Genomic DNA, 21779 nt, shown 5'->3' on the forward strand with positions numbered 1-21779 from the left:
TCCAGTATTGGTCTCCATTGAGTTTCTTTTCTTGGAACAAGGAACAGTCTTGAGTAAAATCTCTGTTCTTGTTCTTGTTGTGGAACTCTTTCTATTGCTTTCATTTGAGTTAGCAGAGAGATTTGCTTGATAGCCTCTGCCCTTTGATGTTGTGGTAGATTTGGCATGCCTTGTTTTCTTGGTAAGGTATGAAAATGAAACCTGTACCCTCGGTCTATAATGTCCAAAATCCATTTGTCCCTTGTCAGTCTGTGCCAGTTTTCTGCAAACAAAGATAATTTCCCACCCAAGGGAGCTTCCAGTTGTTCCCTGGTAGGCGGTAGTAGAGGAAAGTCATTGAGATTGTGGTTGTTGGGCAGGAGAAACCCTGTCACCTCTTTGGTTTGCTGGCTGCCATTGACGTCCCCTATAAGGGCCTCTGTATTGGCCTCTTCCTCGGCCACGTCTGTTCTTACCCCTTTGAAACTTTTCAGGATTAGGAAAGGACCAGTTTTTTGAAGGCCAATTCCTACTGAATCTGGGGGGTTGAACCTGGAGGAAATCCTTTACAGTTTGAACTGATTTTGCTTTTTCTTCGATGGTCTTTAGTACATCCTTAGCATTTGCACCAAAAAGGCCCTCTGTTTTTTGGGCCCTTTTTTTCCCCTCGCCCCCAAACCGGTTTTTGTTTCTTACTCCACTTTGAAAGCCCCTTTGTCCTTTTTTTTTGGAATTTAGGAAAAAGGAGAAAGCCAAATTAATCAACACAAAAAAGGCAGCCCCAAAGATATACAGGCAAAGGCATCCAGATATGGAAAATTTCACAATAAAAAATAAGATCACAAAGAGGGAATGTAGAACAGAAGATCAGTAGAGTAGAAGTTAAAAAAATAGAAGCTGAAGTTATGGAAAACTTGAGAAGTGAAGAGTCTAGTGTAGAAAGTCTAACACAGGTTATATCACAGCATGATGGAACGACCCCTCCCCCCAAAGGAAGGAGAAGCAGGCGATATTTGAAAAAGAAACATGGACATGGGAAAGAAAAAGAGATTTAATATGGTACAATGTTTATGCAAAGGAGAAAGCAAAACTAATCAATTCAAAAAGAGCAGCACCAAATATATGTGAAGAGAAATACATGCAAAAACATCTGGACGTGGAAAATTTTACAGTACAAAAAATAAGAAAACAAAGACATTAAGGTTTGTTGGCTACAGTCTTGTGGCACGAGAGGTAGTTTATATCCTATGTAGGGGGTTGCTGGTTGAAGGCTTAGTGTGCCCGTTATTCTAAAAGTGTCTTAGTTCTTGTTGAAGGGCTTGGGCTTCAGGACGGTTATTTTACATTAAGGTTTGTGGTCTGCACTCTTATGGGAAGAGAAGGTAGCTTCTGCTCTTCTGAGCTGGGAATTGGTGGTTGAAGGCTTATTTTGCCTGCTTATTTGAACTTTTTTTTCTGAAATTGTTGCACTTTGTTTACTGCAGTATAGACTAGATTCAGACCTGCAAAATCTAGTTTTGTTTGAACTTGAGCACTAAACCAGGCCATCTTTTGTGGGAGAGGGTTCCCTTGCACCCTTGTGTCAGGAGTATGCAGCTATAACTCATTTGATTAAAGGTTGCTGGAACACAACTCAGTTTTGAGCTTTTCTATTGGTTAATTTGTTTAAATCAGTTTGGTCTCATTTGTTGTGGGTTTGTGTTTGCTTTAGCAAAGCTCCACAGAGTTTGGTGACCAGCTACTACACTGCTGTATTCGTCTGATCAATCCAAGGCATCTCCTGGTCTCTGAAACAGTTAAGTAGAATTTTTCACTTAATATTGCACTTTTGAACTGCATTTTTACCATACCACTGCTTATTTGAACTGTTTTTTTCCACCTAAATTGTTGCACTTTGTTTGCTGTAGCACAGGTTGAATTCAGACCTGCTGAATCCAGTTCTGTTTCTATAACCTGAGCACTAAACCAGGCGATCATTTATTGGAGAGGGTTCCCCTGCACCCTAGTGACAGCAGTGTGCAGGTAGAACTCATCTGAGTGAAGGTTGCTGGAAAAGGGCTCAGTTCTGAGCTTTGTTATTGGTTAGTTTGTTTAAATTAGTTTGCTCTTGTTTGCTAAATAAGCAAAGCTTTTGTTCTTGTTTTAGCAAGAGTTTGGCAACCAGCTACTACTCTGCTGTATTCATCAGATCAATATGAGGCATCTGTTGATTTCTGCAACAGTCAAGTAGAATTTTTCACTGTACACTGCACTTTGAACTGCATTTTCACCATATCACTGCTTATTTGAACTGTTTTTTCCCTGATATTGTTGCACTTTGTTGCAGCATAGACTAGATTCAGACCTATTGAATCTAGTTCTGTTTGTATTACTTGAGCACTAAACCAAGCCATCTTTTGTTTGAGAGGGTTCCCCTGCACCCTAGTGGCAGGAGTGTACAGTTACAACTCATCTGATTGAAGGTTGCTGGAACAGTGCTCAGTTTTAAGCTTTTCTATCAGTTAATTTGTTTGAATCGGTTTGTTCTTGTTTGCTACATAAGTACTGCATTTGCATGGGTTTGTGCTTGTTTGCCCATCTCGCACTGCTGAGCAGCAGAGGGCACCACTGGCAGTTACAGACGCAAACACTTCTGCCTGCAAATTTTTTCCCTAGTAATCTGTTGGTGCTCCATCGGTGAGTTCTCGCGATTGTCCCTCACTGACAAGTGATACATTCAGCGAAGCTCCTGAAGTACTAACACAGATCATACCCACTAGCCGTTTGTATTTTTGGTCCACTTCTTCCATCCTCTACTTCACCTGGTCCTTCTTGTCCTCACCCTGTTTTCTGGCCACATCAACCTGCAAACTGGTTACTGACAGAACCCATATGGTCAAAGTAGAGGACTCCACCTCCCTCTAGCAAACTTGTAACCAATGCTGTTCCACAGGGATCGGTTCTGGGACCCCTACTGTTTGGAATCTACTTCTCTAAAGTACAGGTTAAAACTAAAGGACTGTGGCTGACAAAGTTTGCTGATGACTGCAAACTGGGAAGTATTGAAACCCCTAGCGATGTCAATATCCTGAAAGAAGGTCTTACACAGACTAATGACTACTGCCAAAGTCATGGTCTTAAACTTGATGCAAAAATAAATGCAATATCATCCCCTTTGGCAAGGGTGATGTTCCTGTAAACTACCAAACCAACAGCAATACCCTAAGCACACAGTGGTGAGAGATCTGGGCACACAGGTTGACCAGCCACCTTAACTTTAATCACCATGTCTCCACAGTGGTAATAAGGGTATTTTATATTGCTCATCTCATAAGTAAGGGCATTGCCTCCAGAAAAAAAAGGTTATAACCCCCCTGTACTCTTCTCTCATCAGGCCAGTAATAGCAATGCTTCCTTTGGTATTTTCCTTTCCAAACACCTTTAGCAATTGGAGAGACCACAAAGGTTCCTTACAAATAAAATTTAGGGTCTTCAAGATCTGTCTTATGTGGACAGACTGAAATTATTGTCACTGTACTCTGTGTCATACAGACTGCTCAGAGGTGACCCTTGCCTTGCATATAGAGCAATCTGACCCAGCTTTAATGGAAATGCTGCACATTCACAAGTGAAATGGCCCATGGGTCACTCACCCAAAAGACTTCAACCTGGTATGTGACATCAACAGAGCTGGCTGAACAGACAGATTTGTCACAAAGAATTTGCCCCACCTTTGGCACAACCTTCCTATTCATGTTAAACAAAGCCCCTTGTTGGCCTTATTTAAGTGTCATTTGTACAACTGGATGAGTAACCGGAAATTCACCCTGGGGCTTCCACCTGTGTCCCTCGTGGACAGGGACAACAGGTGCTGATTTTAGTGTCTGCTTGAACCAGATACCCTTGGGAACACAGGCTGAACTTGGCTAGGCTTGTATGGGCCCTGGAGCCGTTAACCTAGTAACCTCCTATGATCTTATGATCCTATGTACTGAACAAAAGAAATAGACTACAGAAGGTCAATAAAACCCAAAAAGTTAGATGTTTGATGAAACTAAACACAGTAATTAGAACTGTCCATAGAGATTCATGCAATATAACAGAAGTAAATAGGATACATTACTGTACAGCTAAATTAGTAACAGATAAAGTCTTACCACAAGAACACAGGGTAGGAAGGGAAACAAAGGGGAGAAACTGAATGCCATCACTGAAGTTATCGAATAGAGAAAACTATAAAGCAATTAAGACAAGAAGTGTCACTGTTAGAAGAGTACAGAAGAGGGAACAGATCAATAAAAATGCTCAGAAAGATAGACATGATAAAAGCAACACACAGTATTATAATAGATCAGGATCTATCATGCACTATTGCAAATAATAAACTAAAAATATCAGCACAAGCAGAAAAACTTAGAAGATATGTATATAAACATACAGGAAAAGTACAAAATAAGCAATTTACTGATGACCCAAAAAAGTTTTATAGAGAATTGTGAAACAAGGCAAAAGGAAATGGAACACAACCAAAAAAAGAAGAAATAGATATGTTTTGGAGGAGTATCTATCAAGACCCTGTGGAACATAACAAAGATGCTAAATGGATAGAAGAAGTACAAGAAAGAATAAGAAGTTCAAATGTACAGGATATGAAATGGAATGAAGTTACAGCCAGAGAGACTGAAACAAAGTTAAGAAAAACTCCTAAATGGAAAACCACAGTCCCAGATGCAGTACCTAACTTCTGGCTAAAAGTATTAACATCTTTACATGAAGATTTAGCCATGAGTAATAACTATTTGTATGCAAACCTGATCTTCGTGTCCTAACTTACAGTTTTGGAGTGAATGACTGGCCCTAAAAGGTGTTGGATAGATTGAACAGGAAAACAAGAAGGATGAGCCATGCTCATCAGATTTATAAAAATCAGTGCATACCAAGGCCATATTTTCCCCTTTCTGAAGTTGGTATGGGCCTCCTCGAAAGTGATTACATGTACAGATCTGCAATCGTAGGACTGCATATATACCTGCTGACTTCACAAGACCTAAATGTAGTGAAAGTTTTGAAACATGAGGAGAATAAGTCTAAGATGACCTCCCTGCTTAGTCTAGCAGAAGCATATTGGTGTCATTTGGGAATGGAAATCAAACCAGAAGTAGATAAAAATCAGGCAGCAATTGAATGTGCCAAAAAACAAAAGAACATAAGGTGAAGGATTAAACGAGAAGGCAAAAAATGTGGAAAATGCATAATTACATTTGCAAGAATAGAAAACTCTTGGAACAACCTCATGTTGATCAGGAGCAAATGCAGGAATGGTTAAGGAGAGGTGAATTTAAACCAAAAGACAAATGGTTAATACTGGCAGCCCAAGACAGTGGATTACGAACAAGTTGGTTTAGAAAGTCCATTGAACATGTGGAAGAAACAACCAAATGTAGGTTTTGTAAAACAGAATTGGAAACAGATGCATGTCTTGTTGCTGGTTGTGATAAACTAATGGCAGAAGGACTGTATACTGAAAGGCATAAACATGTGGCAAGACTGTTGCATTGGGGATTGTGCAAACATTATAATACCGAGGTAGCTGAAAAACTATGAAAACATGAGCCACAAAGCATTATAGAAAACAAGTTTATATCATGGGCTCACCCATTACCAACAGTTCAAAAAACAGATGAAAGAAAACCAGATATAGTAGTCCATGAAAAGAAGACAAAAGTAGCATTGATCACTGAAATTGCTACACCCAGTGACTACAGTATCTTGTATATATAGACAGAGAGACACACAAAGTCATAAAATACTAGGATTTGTAGGCAGAAATGAGGGCAATGTGGAAAAAGAATACCCAGACAGTTCCAATAGTAGTAGGAGCAACGGGTCTTATAAAGAAGAATTTACAATTGTACTTAGATATGTTATCAATACATGTAACTCTTTAGGAAGTGCAGGAGTCATTACTGGGCATATTGCGGGTGCTACAAAGAGCACTCATGGCTAACATCAAAGATTCAAACAATACTAATTTCATGAACTTTAATCGTACTTTGACTTAGGAATGGGGTCCATTCCTGTTACGGTATTAGAAACCCAAAAGACTTAGAGAAATTAAAATAGAAAACAACAAACCATATTTACATTTTTTTTCATTTACATACATTATTACATATAGATTTTCTTTCTTTATAACAGCTCTCATTTAGTCCCAGATTACATAAATTGCTCAATTCCTGCCTTCCTTTAAACCTCACTCCTCCTTTTGAACATTATTTTGTATGTATTGCTCCCACAAACTCCATTTATTTCTATGTATTCCTTCCCTTTTCTAAATACCACATTTCAAGTTCTTTTATCTCTTTTACAATATTCAATACTTCAAATAAAGTTGGTTTATATTGTGATTTCCATTTTCTAGTAATAGTGTTTTCTGGCAGTCAAGAGAATTAAACTAATCCTGATTGAAAGTTAATTTCCTTAGTTAACCCTCTTTTTTCTCTCCCTATTGTTTTGTACCTCCTGCTTCTCCCTTAGTTCTCTTCCTCTACCATTTTTGGACCTCTCCCCTATATCTTTCCTCTATATGGCTATGACTCTATTTCAGAAACTATATATCTTTTATAAATCTGCCCTCTCCATCTATCATTGTTTCCTCTTCCTTGGTCTTGTACTTTCTCTTCTTGGTTTTAAAAGATGTAATAAGCCTTAACATGTTGCTATTTAAATTGTCTAGGAATTTAAAGTCCTTTTCTTTTGGTAATTATTTTCATTGTCAAAGTCCTAGCTGAGTGTAATCTGTTTTGTTATACCTCGTTGTCTATATGTGGAGCTTTTCTCCCCGGGCCTCTGCTGAAAATGGAAATATATCCAGTTAGACTAGCCCGGTTAACAAATGTAAAATAAATAAATAAATAAAATTAGTAAGCTTTATTATGCCTAAGCAATTCAAAGCCTGTGTACTGACTCAGAAGAATCAGTTCTTTAGTTACAACCATTTGCTCCTCCAATATTTCTAAGAGTATTCTGTAGGGAATTTTTTAAATCTGGCAGTTCATTAAACTCCCCAAAACATCTTCCCTGTTACCTCTTTCTTCCCTATCACATCTCCAACGTTTGCCATCTACCTGAGAAAAAAATCTTTGATGTTTGCTTGGAGTATGAAAACTTATGCAAACACTTCCAAGCAAACATTTTTACTCTGACCATATCCCTCAACTGTACCTCATTTTGCAGAACGTCTCTTGATTTTGCCTCTAATTTTCATCCTGTTCCTCATAATGTTTTTGATTTTCAGGTAAATGACTGATGATGTCAGACAGTGAATAATATCAGACCTTAAAGGTGAGCACTTCTAACTGTTCAGAAAATGCACGTTTATGAAAAACCTGTTGTTCTTTTAACTTTTTAAGTGAATTAGAGTAACATTTAAAAACTATCCCACACTTAGGGCCTTTTCTTCCATTATTTTTGGATTTATCTAGAATTCCTGAGCAAAGAGGATGAGAGGAATGACACGGACCTGCAGTACAAACTAAGCTACAGAAACATAAGTTAAGGCTCTGAGACATCTGATTATTCAACAATTTGTGCATGCCTAGTGATAAATTTTAGTTCAGCTGCTTTCTATGTATTCCACCTTTTGCTTTAATTTCATCTTTCTCAAATGTCCCTGTACCCAGCTGTTTTTGCGTCTGGTGCTGTCCCCCCATTCTGGCTTCCCTAAAAAAAATGCTCTTTGCTTTTCCTGGAAAGTGGAGAAAAAAAAACTGTTTTCTTCTTTTAATCTGTAGCAAGGAGTTTCAGTTTTCTTCCCCACATGGAGTACTACGGCACTTCAGTTTAGACTGCAAATGAAATACTGGTATTCAAATGCTGGTATGCACTACAGAGCAATTGGGATTGGCCAATTGAGCTCCCTAATACTTTGCACCCTAGGGGTTGTCTACTTCACCACATCCTATTTTTGTTACTGCACCCCCAAAGCTGTTCTATCTTGACTGCTACTACGTCTGCCCTGTTCTTACCTTGTCATGTTTTTAAAATGGCTCGCCTTCCTGCTGCCTAAAGTTTGCCACCCAAGTCAGAATGAGATGGAACTGACCACTACTTTTATGACTTTTTATGACTTTTATCATGCATGTCTCATAGGTTAGTAGGTTGAGATCGTGGATTCTTGCACGTAACTGCTATCCTGTAAACCTTTGCTGAACCTTGTATTTTCCACTTAGTTTCTCTCTTGGAATAATGTGACTTATAGTCACATGTAACTGTGTCTGGATGTAACTGAGGTTCTAAGGGAAAGGTAGTTACACATAAACAGTGTTTTATGTGTTGTTATGAGACAAGACTAAGTTTGATGTATAGAAATTGCTATTTAATTGCTTTTAGGGTGATACAGTGTGTATAGAAAGGTCACTTTGAAGACAGATGGGCAATTTTACAAGGTACCTAGGACATGTTAGATGTATGACAGAGATTAACACATATTGACCAGATAAGGGCGGATACGTTAGATGTATGACATAGAGATTAACACATATTGACCAGATAAGGGCAGATACGTTAGATGTATGACATAGAGATTAACACATATTGACCAGATAAGGGTGGATACATTAGATGTATGACATAGAGATTAACACATATTGACCAGATAAGGGCGATTTCGGGAAAGAGAACTGAGATAAAGTTTTAGCATTAGTAAGACGTCTAGAAACTTGTTTGAAACAGTCTGGAAGTGCCTGCCTCATTTATTCCTGATACTTTAATGAGTTTATTAACCAGCTCTGGTGGCCAGTAAATGCTTCTGGCACATGAGTGTCTCCTAGTTTAAGACAGTCTGAGGCATACATTAAATAAACATTAATACAACAAATAGTAAACTATGGGTAAGGAAAGTAGAAGCATTAGGGGAAAACACAGGACATGGTATTCAAAGGGCAGTTGTTCAAGTCCTGCATTGCATGTACAACTAAGGCTTGGCAGTGTACAATAACTTGAGCCACAGCAAAAAGGAAACGGCAATGTCTAGAGTTTATGCAAACAGCAATGGTCACAGGGCAATAAAAACTTAGGAAATGATGCCAACCAGGTACCAGTGCCCAAGGGATAGGGGAAACATGCTGAAACAAGAGCAGAGAAAGTACACTTCTGTACACTTACCATAAATGTAGATGTTCGAGTGTATTCACTGTTGCAGTCATCACACTTGGGTTATCTGCCTGCAGGTAGCCCTCAATCGGCCCGAATACGAGTCTTGGGATTTCTACATCGGTTGCTGTCGCCTCTTCCATGATGTCAGGTCATCAGGGGTATAAAACAAGCAGCCAACACCATTACTTCAGTTTTTCTTGCCCCAGATGTCACGAGCCCCCAAAATAGGAAGCAATCACATGGTGTGGAACACCTCCAGGAAAAAGTAAATACCATTTCCATAAGAAAGAGGATAGGTAGAAGGTATAGAAAAGACAGGGGGGCTGGAGGGAGGGTAACCAGGACTGCAACACTGAATACACTCGAACATCTACATTTATGGTAAGTGTACACAACTGTGCCATGTTCTTCGTGTTTCACTGTTGCAGTCCTCACACTTGGGTTGATTCCCAAAGCTGAGGAAGGATGGAGGCAGTCAAGAAGTATTAGGGCTGGCTAGCAGGCCTTGTAAGACTGCTGTGGCAAATCCAGCTCTGGATTTAGAAAAGATAGGTAAGTGGTAATGCTTGGTGAAGGTGTGTACAGAACTCCAGGTTGCAGCTTCCAGGATGTCCCTGGTAGGGATTCCCCTGAAAAATGCTGTAGAAGTTGAGGTAGCCCTAGTGAAATGAGGTCTGACCCCCTTTCTAAAAGGATTAGTCCTGTCAAGGTAAAACCTGAGCTGTCTGTGCATGTCCATGGAGTGCAGGATCCTTTCCCCTTTATTCTGAGGATTAGGAAAAAAGGTTGGTAAATGGATGGATTGGTTTAAAGCCACACTGGATACCACCTTGGGCATAAATGATGGATTAGTCCTGAGGGAAACCCTGTCCAGATGGAAGATAATGAACGGTTCCACAACCATAAGGTCCTGTAACTCAGCCACTCTTCTTGCTGAAGTGATGGATAGAAGTAAGGCTGTTTTCTAAGAGAGGAATTTTAACTCTGTTGTAGTAGCAGGCTCAAAAGGGGGGAGTGTGAGCTTCTCTAGTACAAAGTTAAGGTCCCAGTCAGGAGATTGAGCTCTTTTTGGGGGTCTTAAATTGTTAGCTCCTCTCAGGAACTGTTTGATCAGACGGTTTGAGAAGAGGGGTGGCTCAGTATTGTAAAGAGCTGAGATGGCAGAGGCATGAATCTTAACTGAAGAGAAGGACAGGCCTTTGTGGAACAGCTCTGCTAGATAATCTAGGATTTCAGGTAATGTGGGCATGGCTGAGTCCTTTCCTTGAGTCTGGCTCCAAGAACAGTATATTTTCCACTTTTCTAAATAGGATTTCCTAGTACTAGGCCTCCTGGCCTCAAGGATAACATCCAGCACCTGTTTGCTGAGGGCTGCTGGTGATGTATTCAGGGAATAAGCCACGCTGCCAGGTTCAGGGTTTGCAGCTGAGGATGCAAAATCTGTCCCTCCTGCTGGGACAGCAGGGAGGGGGGTCTGATGTAGGTGCCAGGGTGGCACTGCTGTCTGACCACACAGAAGTGGGTACCAGTGCTGGCATGGCCAGTCTGATGCAATAAGGATTGTCCTTGGCCTGTCCTGTTTGATCCTGAGTATTACTTTTGAAAGGAGGGGCAGAGGGGAAAGGCATAGATTGAGAGGTTTTCCCATGTAAAGGATTGGGCATCCACTTTCCATGCTTGGCTGTGAGGATTTCTGGTGCAAAATTTGCTCAGTTGATGGTTTTGGGGGGAAGCAAAGAGGTCCACCTCTGGTGTCCCCACACCTGTGTATTAGAAGTTTGAATGAGTTGGGTTCCAGTTCCACTCGTGTGGGTCCATTAGATTTCTGGTTAAGTCGTCTGCCAGTGAATTTTGTTTGCCTGGCAGGAACTGAGCTTGCAGGTGCACTTGATTGCTCAAGGCTGTGTTCCACAGAGCCATGGCTAACCTGCAGAGTGGGTAGGAATGAGTTCCTCCCTGCTTGTTTATGTACCACATAACTGTGGTGTTGTCTGTCTTTATCAAGAGTTGTCCTGGCAGGATAAGGTATTTGAAGGCTGTCAGTGTATTCTGTACAGCTAACATTTCTCTTTGATTGATATGCAGGTGAATTTGTCCTGGGCTCCATTTGCCTTGAATGCATTTGCCTGCCATGAGAACCCCCCATGCACAGTCTGATGCGTCTGTTGTCAGGGTTTGGGCGGCAGGGGGTTGAGTGAAAGGGTGCCCCTTGTTGTGGTTGTAAGCCTCTGCCCACCAAAGGAACTCTGTCCTTAGGCAAGGAATGATTGAGAATGTTGATACCAGAGAATTTTTAAGTACCACTGAAGTTTCCTCATATGCAGTCTTGCATATGGAATTAGATGAGGCCATGAACCCTAGGGCTTGCAGTATTTTTCTTGCAGATAGCTGGGTTTGGGTGGCCAGTAGCTTGAAGTAATTTGTCAAATAAACCTGCTTTTCTGGAGTGAGGAATACCATCTGGAAAGTTGTGTTCAAGCTTACTCCCAGGAATACAATCTTTTGGCTGGGTACCAGATGTGATTTCTTTTCGTTGATGGTATACCCCAGAGAAGTTAGGAGTCTCTACAAATTTCAGGTGCTGAAGTAGCAATTCCTGACTTATCCGCCTGAATCAGACAATCGTCCAAGTATGGGTAAATTTGAATATTTCTCTGCCTGCAGTATGGAATGGCTGGAGCCAGGCACTTTGTGAACACCCTGGGTGCAATAGATAAGCCAAAGGGAAGTGCATAGAGCCTGCCCTGAAATGTACATATTTCCTGCAAGATTCCATTACTGAGATGTGCACATAAGCTTCTTTTAAGTCTAGGGTGACTAGCCGGGAGTCCTTGGCTAGCACAGGAAACAGCTGCTGGAGAGTAAGCATTTTGGATTTTGGTACCACCAGGAAGGTGTTGAGAGTTGACAGATCCAGAATACGGCACCAAGAGTTCTCTTTTCTGAGCACCAGGTACAGTCTGGAGTAGAAACCCTGTACCCTTTACTCTGTTGGAACAGGCTGAATAGCCCTGATACTGAGAAGAGAAAGTACTTGCTTTTGGGCCTCTGCCCACTGGTTTGGAGAAAGGTCTGGCAATCCGCTTGGGGTTGTCAGTGAGTGGAAGTAGAATCTGTATCTCTGGGATACAATGTTTAAGACCCATCGGTCCTGGGTAATATGCTCCCAGTTTTTTGCATGCAGGGCAAGTTTTCCTCCTAGGAGTGCAAGTACTTGGGCATGGCTGGGAAGGATGAAGGACAAGTTGTTGTGAACGTTTTCCATAAGGGCGTGGCTTACCACTACCTGTTTTTGATGAGGGAGCACTCCATTGTTTAGATCTGTGCATACCCTGACACTGTAGTCTTTCTGGTCTGTTGCCCCTGGGTTTGGACTGAGAAGGTCTGGGAGGGACTGGAAAGGACCAGTTTTTTGAAGGCCAATGCCTACCGAATCTAGGTGGCTACACCTGTAAGAACTCTCTAACAGTTTGCATACATTTAGCTTTTTCCTCCATCTTTTTAAGAACTTCTTCTGCTTTCGAGCCAAACAAACATTCTTGGTTTAATGGAGCATCTACGTATTTTGCTCTGTCATGGTCTGGCAAGATTTGTTTCTTCAGCCAAGCATGCCTTCTCAGAACAGACCCAGTGACAGCAGCCCTGCAAGATGCTTCTAAGGCATCAAACCACACTGCAAAGTATGTTTACCAACTTGGTTTGCAAGAATGCATTAACTCTTGTAAGTCTTTATTTTCTGCAGGAATCAACAACATTTTTTGTTTAATTAGTTCCATAATATGCTGTTGGTACTTCAACATGTGAAACTGACAATTTAAAGCCCTGATGGCAAGAGTTGCAGAGGTATATACCTTCTTACCCCATCTGTCTGGATACCTAGAATCCCTGTCTGAAGGGGTAGGGTTTTTGGCTGTAGTAGCCTTAATACCTTTAGGTCCCTGGGAAATGGTCTCTGGATCGACAATGGGATTTTTAAAGAGAAATTTGTGAGAGTCAGGTATTCTGTAGTACCGGTCAGGCTTTCTAGGAGCTGGTGGTAAAGTATCAGGGGTAAGACTGGATTCCATGAAGACAATATCTACAATATCCAGGTCAGGGGGTATAGCTAGAGGCCTATGCTGAGGCAAGTCTAAAAATTCCCTCAAGTCTCTTTTTGGACTGTGGGTAGTCCTGGCATTCCCAGCGGAAATGCTCTCTTAGGTTATGCAAGGTTTCACCGAAAGAAAAGTCCACTGGTGGGGGGAGGCAGAGGGAATGGAATACTCTGCATCTGAATCCTCATAGGTAGATAAGGGTATGTCCTGGTAATCACAGGGGTCAGAGTCATCGGACTCATGGTCTGTAGAATCAGAAGGAAAATCAATTCTTTGTCTTTTAGAGGGGGAAGGCTGGCTTCCCCTAATTAAAGTAGTAAGGTCTTCAGCCATTCTAAGCATTTGTTTCTGTGGCATGGGAGCTTAAGAATGTACTTTGGTCGTCGGTTTCCTAGGCGTAGTGTGAACTCTGGGCCTGAGAAATTCGGTAGTTTTAGCCATTAATGAAGTAGTCAGTTTAATGCGAACATCGGAAGGTCTGAATACACCCTCAGAAGCCGGTGCTTGCACAGTGGCTCCGGACTCATCCAATGTAGAGACAGCCGCAGGTTCCATAGTCGAAGAAGTATCTCGCAGCATACCGGACTCCGAATGGGTCTCAGTAGAGGCCTACGAATCTGTAGAAGTGGGTAACAGGGGCTGCGGAAGCGCCTCACTGAGTACCGGCGGACTGACGACTAGCTTAATGGAAGCAGCATCGGCAGCTCTGGACCTATGCGGTCTTTATCCTTGCATTTTTTTCAGAAGATCAGTAGTTCGATGGCTTATCAAAGCCATTTTGGAATACGGAGAACGAGAGCGAAAGAATTTAGAGACAAAAATAGCCCGACAATGAATAGTTCGGGCATTGAACAAGGCACAAAACAGACAGCGAGGGACGTCATGGTCTAGGCCTAAACAGGTGATGCAGTAACAAATGAAAATCTCGGTGAGGTATTTGCTTTCCACAGGCAAATTGTTAACTTTTTCTGACAATGGTTAGAGCAAGAAAAAAGGATCCCCAATGGGGTACTTAGCTTTAGAAGACTTCAGGTTTGAAACTGGAAAAACGAAAATTTCAGGTCGCGGCCGACCGGCACTTGTGAACTGGTTCGGCTTCGGGCTCCCGCATGGCAAGAAAAGCTGGTGTAATGGTGTCGGCTGCATGTTTTACACCCCTGACATCATGGAAGAGGCGAAAGCATCCGACGCAGAAATCCCAAGAATCTGGCATTTGGGCTGACTGAGGGCTACCTGCAGGCAGATAACCCAAGTGTGATGACTGCAACAGTGAAACACGAAGAACATCATGGGAAGATAAAACCTATTTAAAATGGAAGAACAAGAGCAATTTAAAATAGTTACTTTGTAACGATTGGCAAAAGAATACTGTGTCCCCACTGAAGCTTGGAACATATTCTTGCAATAAGTGCAAAATGTGTCAATATGTTTCTTCTGTACAGGAATTTAAACACCCTATTTTGTCCCTCATATTTCAGCCTAGATTCTATGCTACTTGTAGAACAACTAGCTTAATATATATGGCAGAGTGCACAGGATGTACATGGTTTTATATAGGGAAAACACAGAAACAGCTCAAAGACAGAATCTATCAGCATATGTATGATGTAAAAAATAAGAACAAATTAAATGCTTTAGCTAAGCATACAATGGAATTCCCTTCACATAATTTAAGGTTTAGAGTCCTACAAAATGTTAATAATGACAAGAGAGGGGGTAATTTAAACAACTTAATTGAAAGAATTGAAGCTGCAAGCTCATGTATACCCTGGGCTGAACAACTATGTCTGCATTAAACCTGAGCTAGAAGCTCGCTCACTTAAATAAGATGTAATACTAGCTGAAGACTTAATTGATGTATTTTAAGGGTGAATTTATTTTAATGATGTATTTAATTGATTAATTGATAGTGCTTTCTGATATAAAATGTGTAGGGATTTTTATTGTTTTATTGAAGACTTGAAAAAGCGTGGCTTGTTATACGTGAAAGCACTTGCCTAAATAAATCTGTTTTAAGCCGTGGTGGTCATCTGGATTTCTTTGCTTCATAAAATGGAACTGATAACAAAAAGGGGGAGGGGCATTAGAATACTGGAAGTTTGTAAGAGCTGTGTAAATGAATCAATTGAGAAAGCAGACTATTATCTCAGTTTGTTATTGCAACCCCAGTGTGGATTTGTAGAAAAGCTAAGGTGTTCAGTGGCACTCTGTGGCTATGGCTTGGAACTAGAATATTTGCAATGAGACAGAGCCTGCTGAAACTGTGGTACTTGCCTGATTGAGCATATTTGGGGTATCTAGTTACAATGGCTTGTTTAGTGCTTGTTATGGGGCCAAGTACAATTATCCCCACAAATCCTGTGTCAAGATGCTGGGGGCTATTTAAATATACAATGACACCCATTGTGAAGATATGTGAAGGATGCCAGCTTAGCTAGATAGAATTTTTTAGATTATTCTATGTCTTTGTAAATATTAATAAAAGCCACAGGCTTGTTCTCTTAAATGTGAGAAGACTGTATTGGATGTTGAACTGCAAAAATGTAACAGTGCACTCTGCAGTAAGAAAGCTGATAAGTCAAGCATTTTATGACCGTTTGATCTCAGGGCTCAGAGCCGTGGTTTCTGAACCAGCAGATTCTTTCTGTTGTTTTGAGACCAGAGTTAATTGCTAGATTTTATATATATATATAATGTCTAACTGCTGTGGTTTCCTGACCAGGTGCAAGCTTACTAAAAAATGTAAATGTAGAGCTTCCATTAGCCTGGGAAACCAGAGAATTGTTAAGAATGATGTAATCTAAAATGAGTCAGTATGATGTATCATCAATTTAAAGAACTTTCTCAGAGACAGAGAGAGAGCATTTTGGATTTTGTCTAAAGCTGACGACAGCTCACCAGTACTCTGCTTTGCTCTATATGTACGTTTATTTAGAACTGTGTTTGCTCTTAGATATAGATAGAAAATAGTAAGTTTAGTCTAGCTGTTTTTCTGTACTGATGTCAGAACTATTCGGCTGTATTATTTTAAGCATTTTTCTGTGGTCGCTGAACTCTTGACTAGCACTGTGTAGTAAGTATTGTCTTGTGTTTTTATTATTTATTATTAAATATTTTTAAACCTTTCAACCGTGGCTGTTTGTGTAGAGATAATTTAAGCTCTAGAGTACATTACATGTATATAGTGATACTGTACAAAGCCACTCCAGTAGTCTTGCTGTTCAGTCACACTTACAATTTGGATAATAATATTGCACAGTAATAATTGGACACCTTAGTAGCTGATATTAGTGGTTGGTGGCAGCTGGTACTACCTTATAGACTGGCAGGAAGGGGCATAGCTGTTGAACCTGTGCCAGCCTTCCCCAGGAGTGTCTGCGTGTTTGTATATAACTCATATCTTAAAGTGTGTGTGTGTGTGTGTGTGTGTGTGTGTGTGTGTGTGTGTGTGTGTGTGTGTGTGTGTGTCAGCTACATGGGCAGAGACACAAAGCACTGTTTGGACAGAGAGGGTGCTGGAGGTTTTAGCTTGACCACTAGGCTGAGATTTGTACCCTATAGCTGTGCCAGTGGGGAGTCTTACTGGGGATCTGGAGAGAAAGGGGGGAACCAGCCCCAGACTGACTGTGATCTCTGTGTGCTCTTAAGGGAAATTGTACTTTACTGTGTGTGTACTTGTTATCCTTCCCAATGTGGATGCCCCTCACTGGTGTTAGTGGTGAGGATTGAGGTTCCTTGATTACTGGGCCAGTGCATGGGCGTCACACCCATATCCATACAAGAAACTGTGCAGTATAAGCAAATTCACATCCATATTCTTAGCTCAAGTCTGAGGCATGTCTATACAGAGGGGCTATGGCATCACTAACATGGGTGGTAAAGCTGTGCCTATGTGATCTCTAAAGTCACCACTTAGCCTGGTACCCGGCTGACTTGTGGTACCTAAAAAGACACACAGTATTTTCAGTTGTGGTTGGCACTGCTTTTCAAGTGTGCTTAATGCTAAATACTGACAATCATCCTCACATGACATGAACCAAGAAGAAACAGAATGATTACCCAATGTCCTAGAGTGGTGTAGCACCATGTGGCCTGCAGTCAGATATATAGATTCTTCAGAAAGGAATGAAGGAAGGAGCATCTGGGTCCTTCTTGTGTCCCACTTTGTAGTGATATTAGTGTACATAAAGGCAGTAAGTCTATTAGCTCACAGAAAATAACCTCAAGTGGTAAACTGTAGAAACCAAGGTTTCATGGTTATTGTCAAGAATACAGTGTATAGGGGGGGCTGCATAATGTTCACTGCAGCATTAGTGTGTGTGTTTTGCAGCAGACCGCTACTGCTACCATATCCAGTACACCCACCGACAGGAACCTGCCGAGCTGTCCCTTTCAGCATATACCTCAGCACATGATGTTTAAGGCAAACACAGACCCCTGCTAAGCACGCTATATGGCAACCTGTCATCTGTCTCTGTCTGCCTGAATGTGATGTCAGCAGGATAATGCCACCATAAAATGTATTATGCACCAAATATTACTCTAGCACATTACTAATATAGAAAATGTATGTGTGTACTGCTGTGTATGTACAGTCACTCATCAGACTTTGTATCATGCCTTCCTTTAGAAAAAAGTGCCATTATTGCATATGCCATGCACAATGTATACTTCTGTAGTCCTATACATGCTAACTGCTAATTGAAAGTCTTCTTCTTTTGGCTTTTTCCCGGTTAGGGGTCGCCACAGTGGATCACCTTGTCCACTCATGATTGGCAGTGGAGTTTTACAGTGTCGAGTTGCCAGCCCGGCGCCCAACCTTCCACAGAAGGCACACACATACACACACTCACACCCAGGGCCAGAGTGTCCAATCCAGCTGCAGCATGTCTTTGGGATGTGGGAGGAAACCGGAGCACCTGGAGGAAACCCAGGCGACCACAGGGAGGACATGCAGACTCCACACAGAAGGCACCACAGCTGAGGATCGAACCAGAGAACCTCTTGCTGTGAGGCGGCAATGCTAACCACTGCACCACCGTGGAAAGTAGTACAATTAAATAAAGCGCATTTTGTCAATATTAATAACTCTCTGCCAACTTTTTACCCACTGAAGACAGTATAAAAAAAATTAACATCACCAAATATCCAAAGTGAAAGTTTTTTTCATCACAAAAGAGTTGCATTCTTCGATGTGAGATCTTTTAAACTCATGAAAAGTAAAATCAACTACTTAAATCAATAAAAAAGGCAAAGAAACAGAAAACAATCAGCACTGTAATGACAAAGTAAGTGCTTTCATTAGGTATGTTACCAAACTTCTTCAGACTATTGGGTGGGAGGTTGGCATAATGGTTAACGTGTTTACCTTATAAACCAAAGGTGCAGGGTTTGAGTCTCACATGGAATAATTGGCTAGGCTTAAAATAGTCTATAAGGGTAGTTAGTCTAGTACTAATCTATGTACCTATGAAAACAAAATTCAAAAGTACAATGGACCATTAAATACTTTGCCTAAACAATCATGTGGTGTAAGAAATAGTCACGTTACTCTGACACCAGATCATGTGATTCATCAGAGAAGTAGGTCATATGATTCATCAAAGAAAGCACATCATGGTGTAAAACAAAACATTCACAAAAACAAAAACTTTTTTTGTTACTTTCTGTTATAAATAACTGTTATAAAAATTATTACTATGAACATGAAAACTACAATTTCGCAATTAAGTATACATAAAAATGACATTAAAAACAATGAGAGAAGTTAACAGTTAAAAAATACTAGTCTTCACAGATTCTTGAACAATACTGAAATCTACGAACTCCTGAAATGTAATAACCACAAGTGTGTTTGGAAACACTTCTTCATCTCAACAAACTTTTAAGTTTCAACACACTAACCAAGGAACAGATGTCATTAAGCCCAGGTAACACAAAAGCCTGGCATCTAAGTTGCCAGGCTAATTCTAGCATCTCCAATTTCAAAGAAAAGGGGCCTCCCTTCCCATCCTTAACTACTTGGTCAATCACTCGAAAAACAAAGGAGTGACCTGGGTGTAAGGTAACATGGTTGGCTAAGGCGTTCTCGGGCTTCCTTTTCCTTATACTGTTAATATGTTCGTGTAACCGTTCTTTAAACTTTCTATCCATCTTGCCAATATAAAAACTTGGGCAGGCTTGACATTTAGCTATAAATTACACTGCAAGAATTCCAGTTAAACCTGCCCTTTGTCTCATATCTTCGGTCCCTTATCATAAAATTGTTGCCCACTTCAATATGTCTACAATAAGGGCATGCTTCACATTTAGACATCCCTTTTATTCTGGGTCTAGGTCTACCATCAAATTCCAACAAATTCTTTAAATGTTGACTCCTTTTGAAAACAAATTTAGGTTTAAAATTCTCTATACCATAAAAGGCCACGTCCGATGAAAGAAGACCCAAATTCTTCATGATAATCTGTTTAATTCCAAGGGCATCGGTACTATAAGGAGTAATAAACAAAGGAACACTAGCAAAAGCTGTATCTACTATGTAGTTCATATGCTCGTGCTGGCCAGATGGCACTTGGGGGCAAGCTGGATCATGTAAATTTGCTTTGTAAAAGCCTTGTGCCTGTTTTGAAACCACGTCTTGCCTCAGTTCATCCAATAATACTAAACAGTCTTTTAAACATAGGATGAGGTTTGACCATCTAAGTATTTTTAATCACTGGAATCTATCAAAGGTATGTAACTAAAACTGACTTAGAGTAACTGATGCACAAAACCCGAGTATTACCCTGAAGACATTTTGCTAATAACTGACATAGAAAGTCTCCTGCACTGTGACCTTAACAAATTTAATCTAAATGTGCAATTCAGCTATGCTGTTTAACATGACAGGTTAATGCTGCCTCAGTAGAATATGAAGGAAATTATAGGACCTAACCCAGCAGATATTGTGTAAGTTGCAGGCTACTTTATTGAACTTCCTAGCCTTACACCTCGTCACTCACCTTGGTATGAAGCTCCTCTTCAGAGCTAGTTCAATATCCATGTCTGTGCTATTGTAGTCTGATATAATAACATTAAAATTGCTGTCTCCTGTGGCAGAATACAGGTCTTCCATGTCTGATATGAACTGTAGGACCCAACGGGCTTGATTTTTCACTGAGAAAAAAAAAACAGTGTTATAACAAATACATTAGAGATGCAGGAAATACTACAACAAAACCATTATGCTTAAAATGAAAAACATGATAAAAACAGCATGTTTTGTACAGAAGCTTCAAACATGGAGTCTCACCACAGATCTCATGAATGAGGCTCCTGTGCTTGTACTGCGTGAGTTCAGTGAACCACAGCTGTAAAGCCACTATATTACAGTATGGACACAAAGGAAAGTCATGTAAAGGACCCTAGAGTGAGCACTGGCATGCCACAAGGCCCAGTCCTTGGCCCAGCACTGTTCTCCTTGTTCATAAATGACCTCAGCCAAGATTGTTTTGCTCTTAAACACATCACATATACAGATCACATATTTTTACTAGAATCCAGTGAAATACATAACATCCTACAAACCAACCTTCAATGTTATTTCTTACAACTCTGCAACTAGAATATTTCAAACAACGTTCTTATCAATACTAAAAAAAAAAACACCTTTATGGTACGTTCAACAAATAGAAAATTACCAAAAAATTCAACTACTCACCCTTAAAGTCATTAACAATAGCATCATTCCCAACCTCTCAAACAAAAAATACTTTGCACTTACACTTGAGCCTTCCATCAACTTTTCCACTCATACTGACAAAATTAACAAAAAGCATTTTATCCCAACTGAAACTATGTTGCCACATCTCTTACCTTCGCATACCCAGTGCCAGGACAGCCATCTCCAGAAATAAGCTTATACCAACTTGAGTATTAGCTTCCCCATTAGCCTTCCACTTAACCTATTCACTTGACAATAGGATATGTATATATGTAAACTTAGTACACCCTAAAAAACACCGTTGTGATGTACTCAAGTCTTCTGATTGGCTCCCTACAACTCTCAAAGCAACACCTGCTGATCTGTACCCTCACATTTAAGATAATAAACTGGATATTGCCACTCCCCCATCAAAAGAACATTACAACTAAGGGAGAAAATATATTCCATAAGAGGAAATTATAAAAAAAATCTTTTTGCTTGTTAGACCCCCTTTAAAGACAATAACTGAAGAAAAAGCCTTCACCGTATTGGGTCCTACTATTTGGAAGAATCTACCAAATGACATAAGGAACCAACATACCTTAACAGCTTTCAAAACTGAATTAAAAAAAACCTTAAGAATGAAGCCAATTACACCTGTTTTAAGGACACTGGAGAGCATTCAAACACTTTATCCTTCAAATGACTTTGGAATTTCCACAGCATCTAAATATTGTAAATACTGTGCTATCATGTAATGGCACTATGACTGTATTCCAAGCATCTTCAAGTGTACCTTGAAAACTTATCAGATGCATTATCATATCTGCTTTACTATTATACTCCAACAACCTGCAAGTGTGCCTTACAAAGTTATTGTACGTCAT

At 40.4% G+C, this 21779-nt stretch overlaps 1 protein-coding gene across 1 annotated transcript in view; it reads right to left on the reverse strand.

Moving 5' to 3' along the window:
* B4GALNT3 (beta-1,4-N-acetyl-galactosaminyltransferase 3) overlaps window positions 1-21779 on the reverse strand; it is a 539452-nt gene that overhangs the window by 68516 nt on the left and 449157 nt on the right. Inside the window, exon 14 of the mRNA XM_044087281.1 lies at window positions 20210-20363. Within this exon, the coding sequence (XP_043943216.1) occupies window positions 20210-20363 (154 nt within the window). The remainder of the gene's footprint in view (window positions 1-20209; window positions 20364-21779) is intronic.

Source organism: Protopterus annectens, chromosome 11.part0 (assembly GCF_019279795.1).
Source record: "Protopterus annectens isolate FY-2018-M chromosome 11.part0, PAN1.0, whole genome shotgun sequence".
Lineage (NCBI taxonomy): Eukaryota > Metazoa > Chordata > Ceratodontiformes > Protopteridae > Protopterus > Protopterus annectens.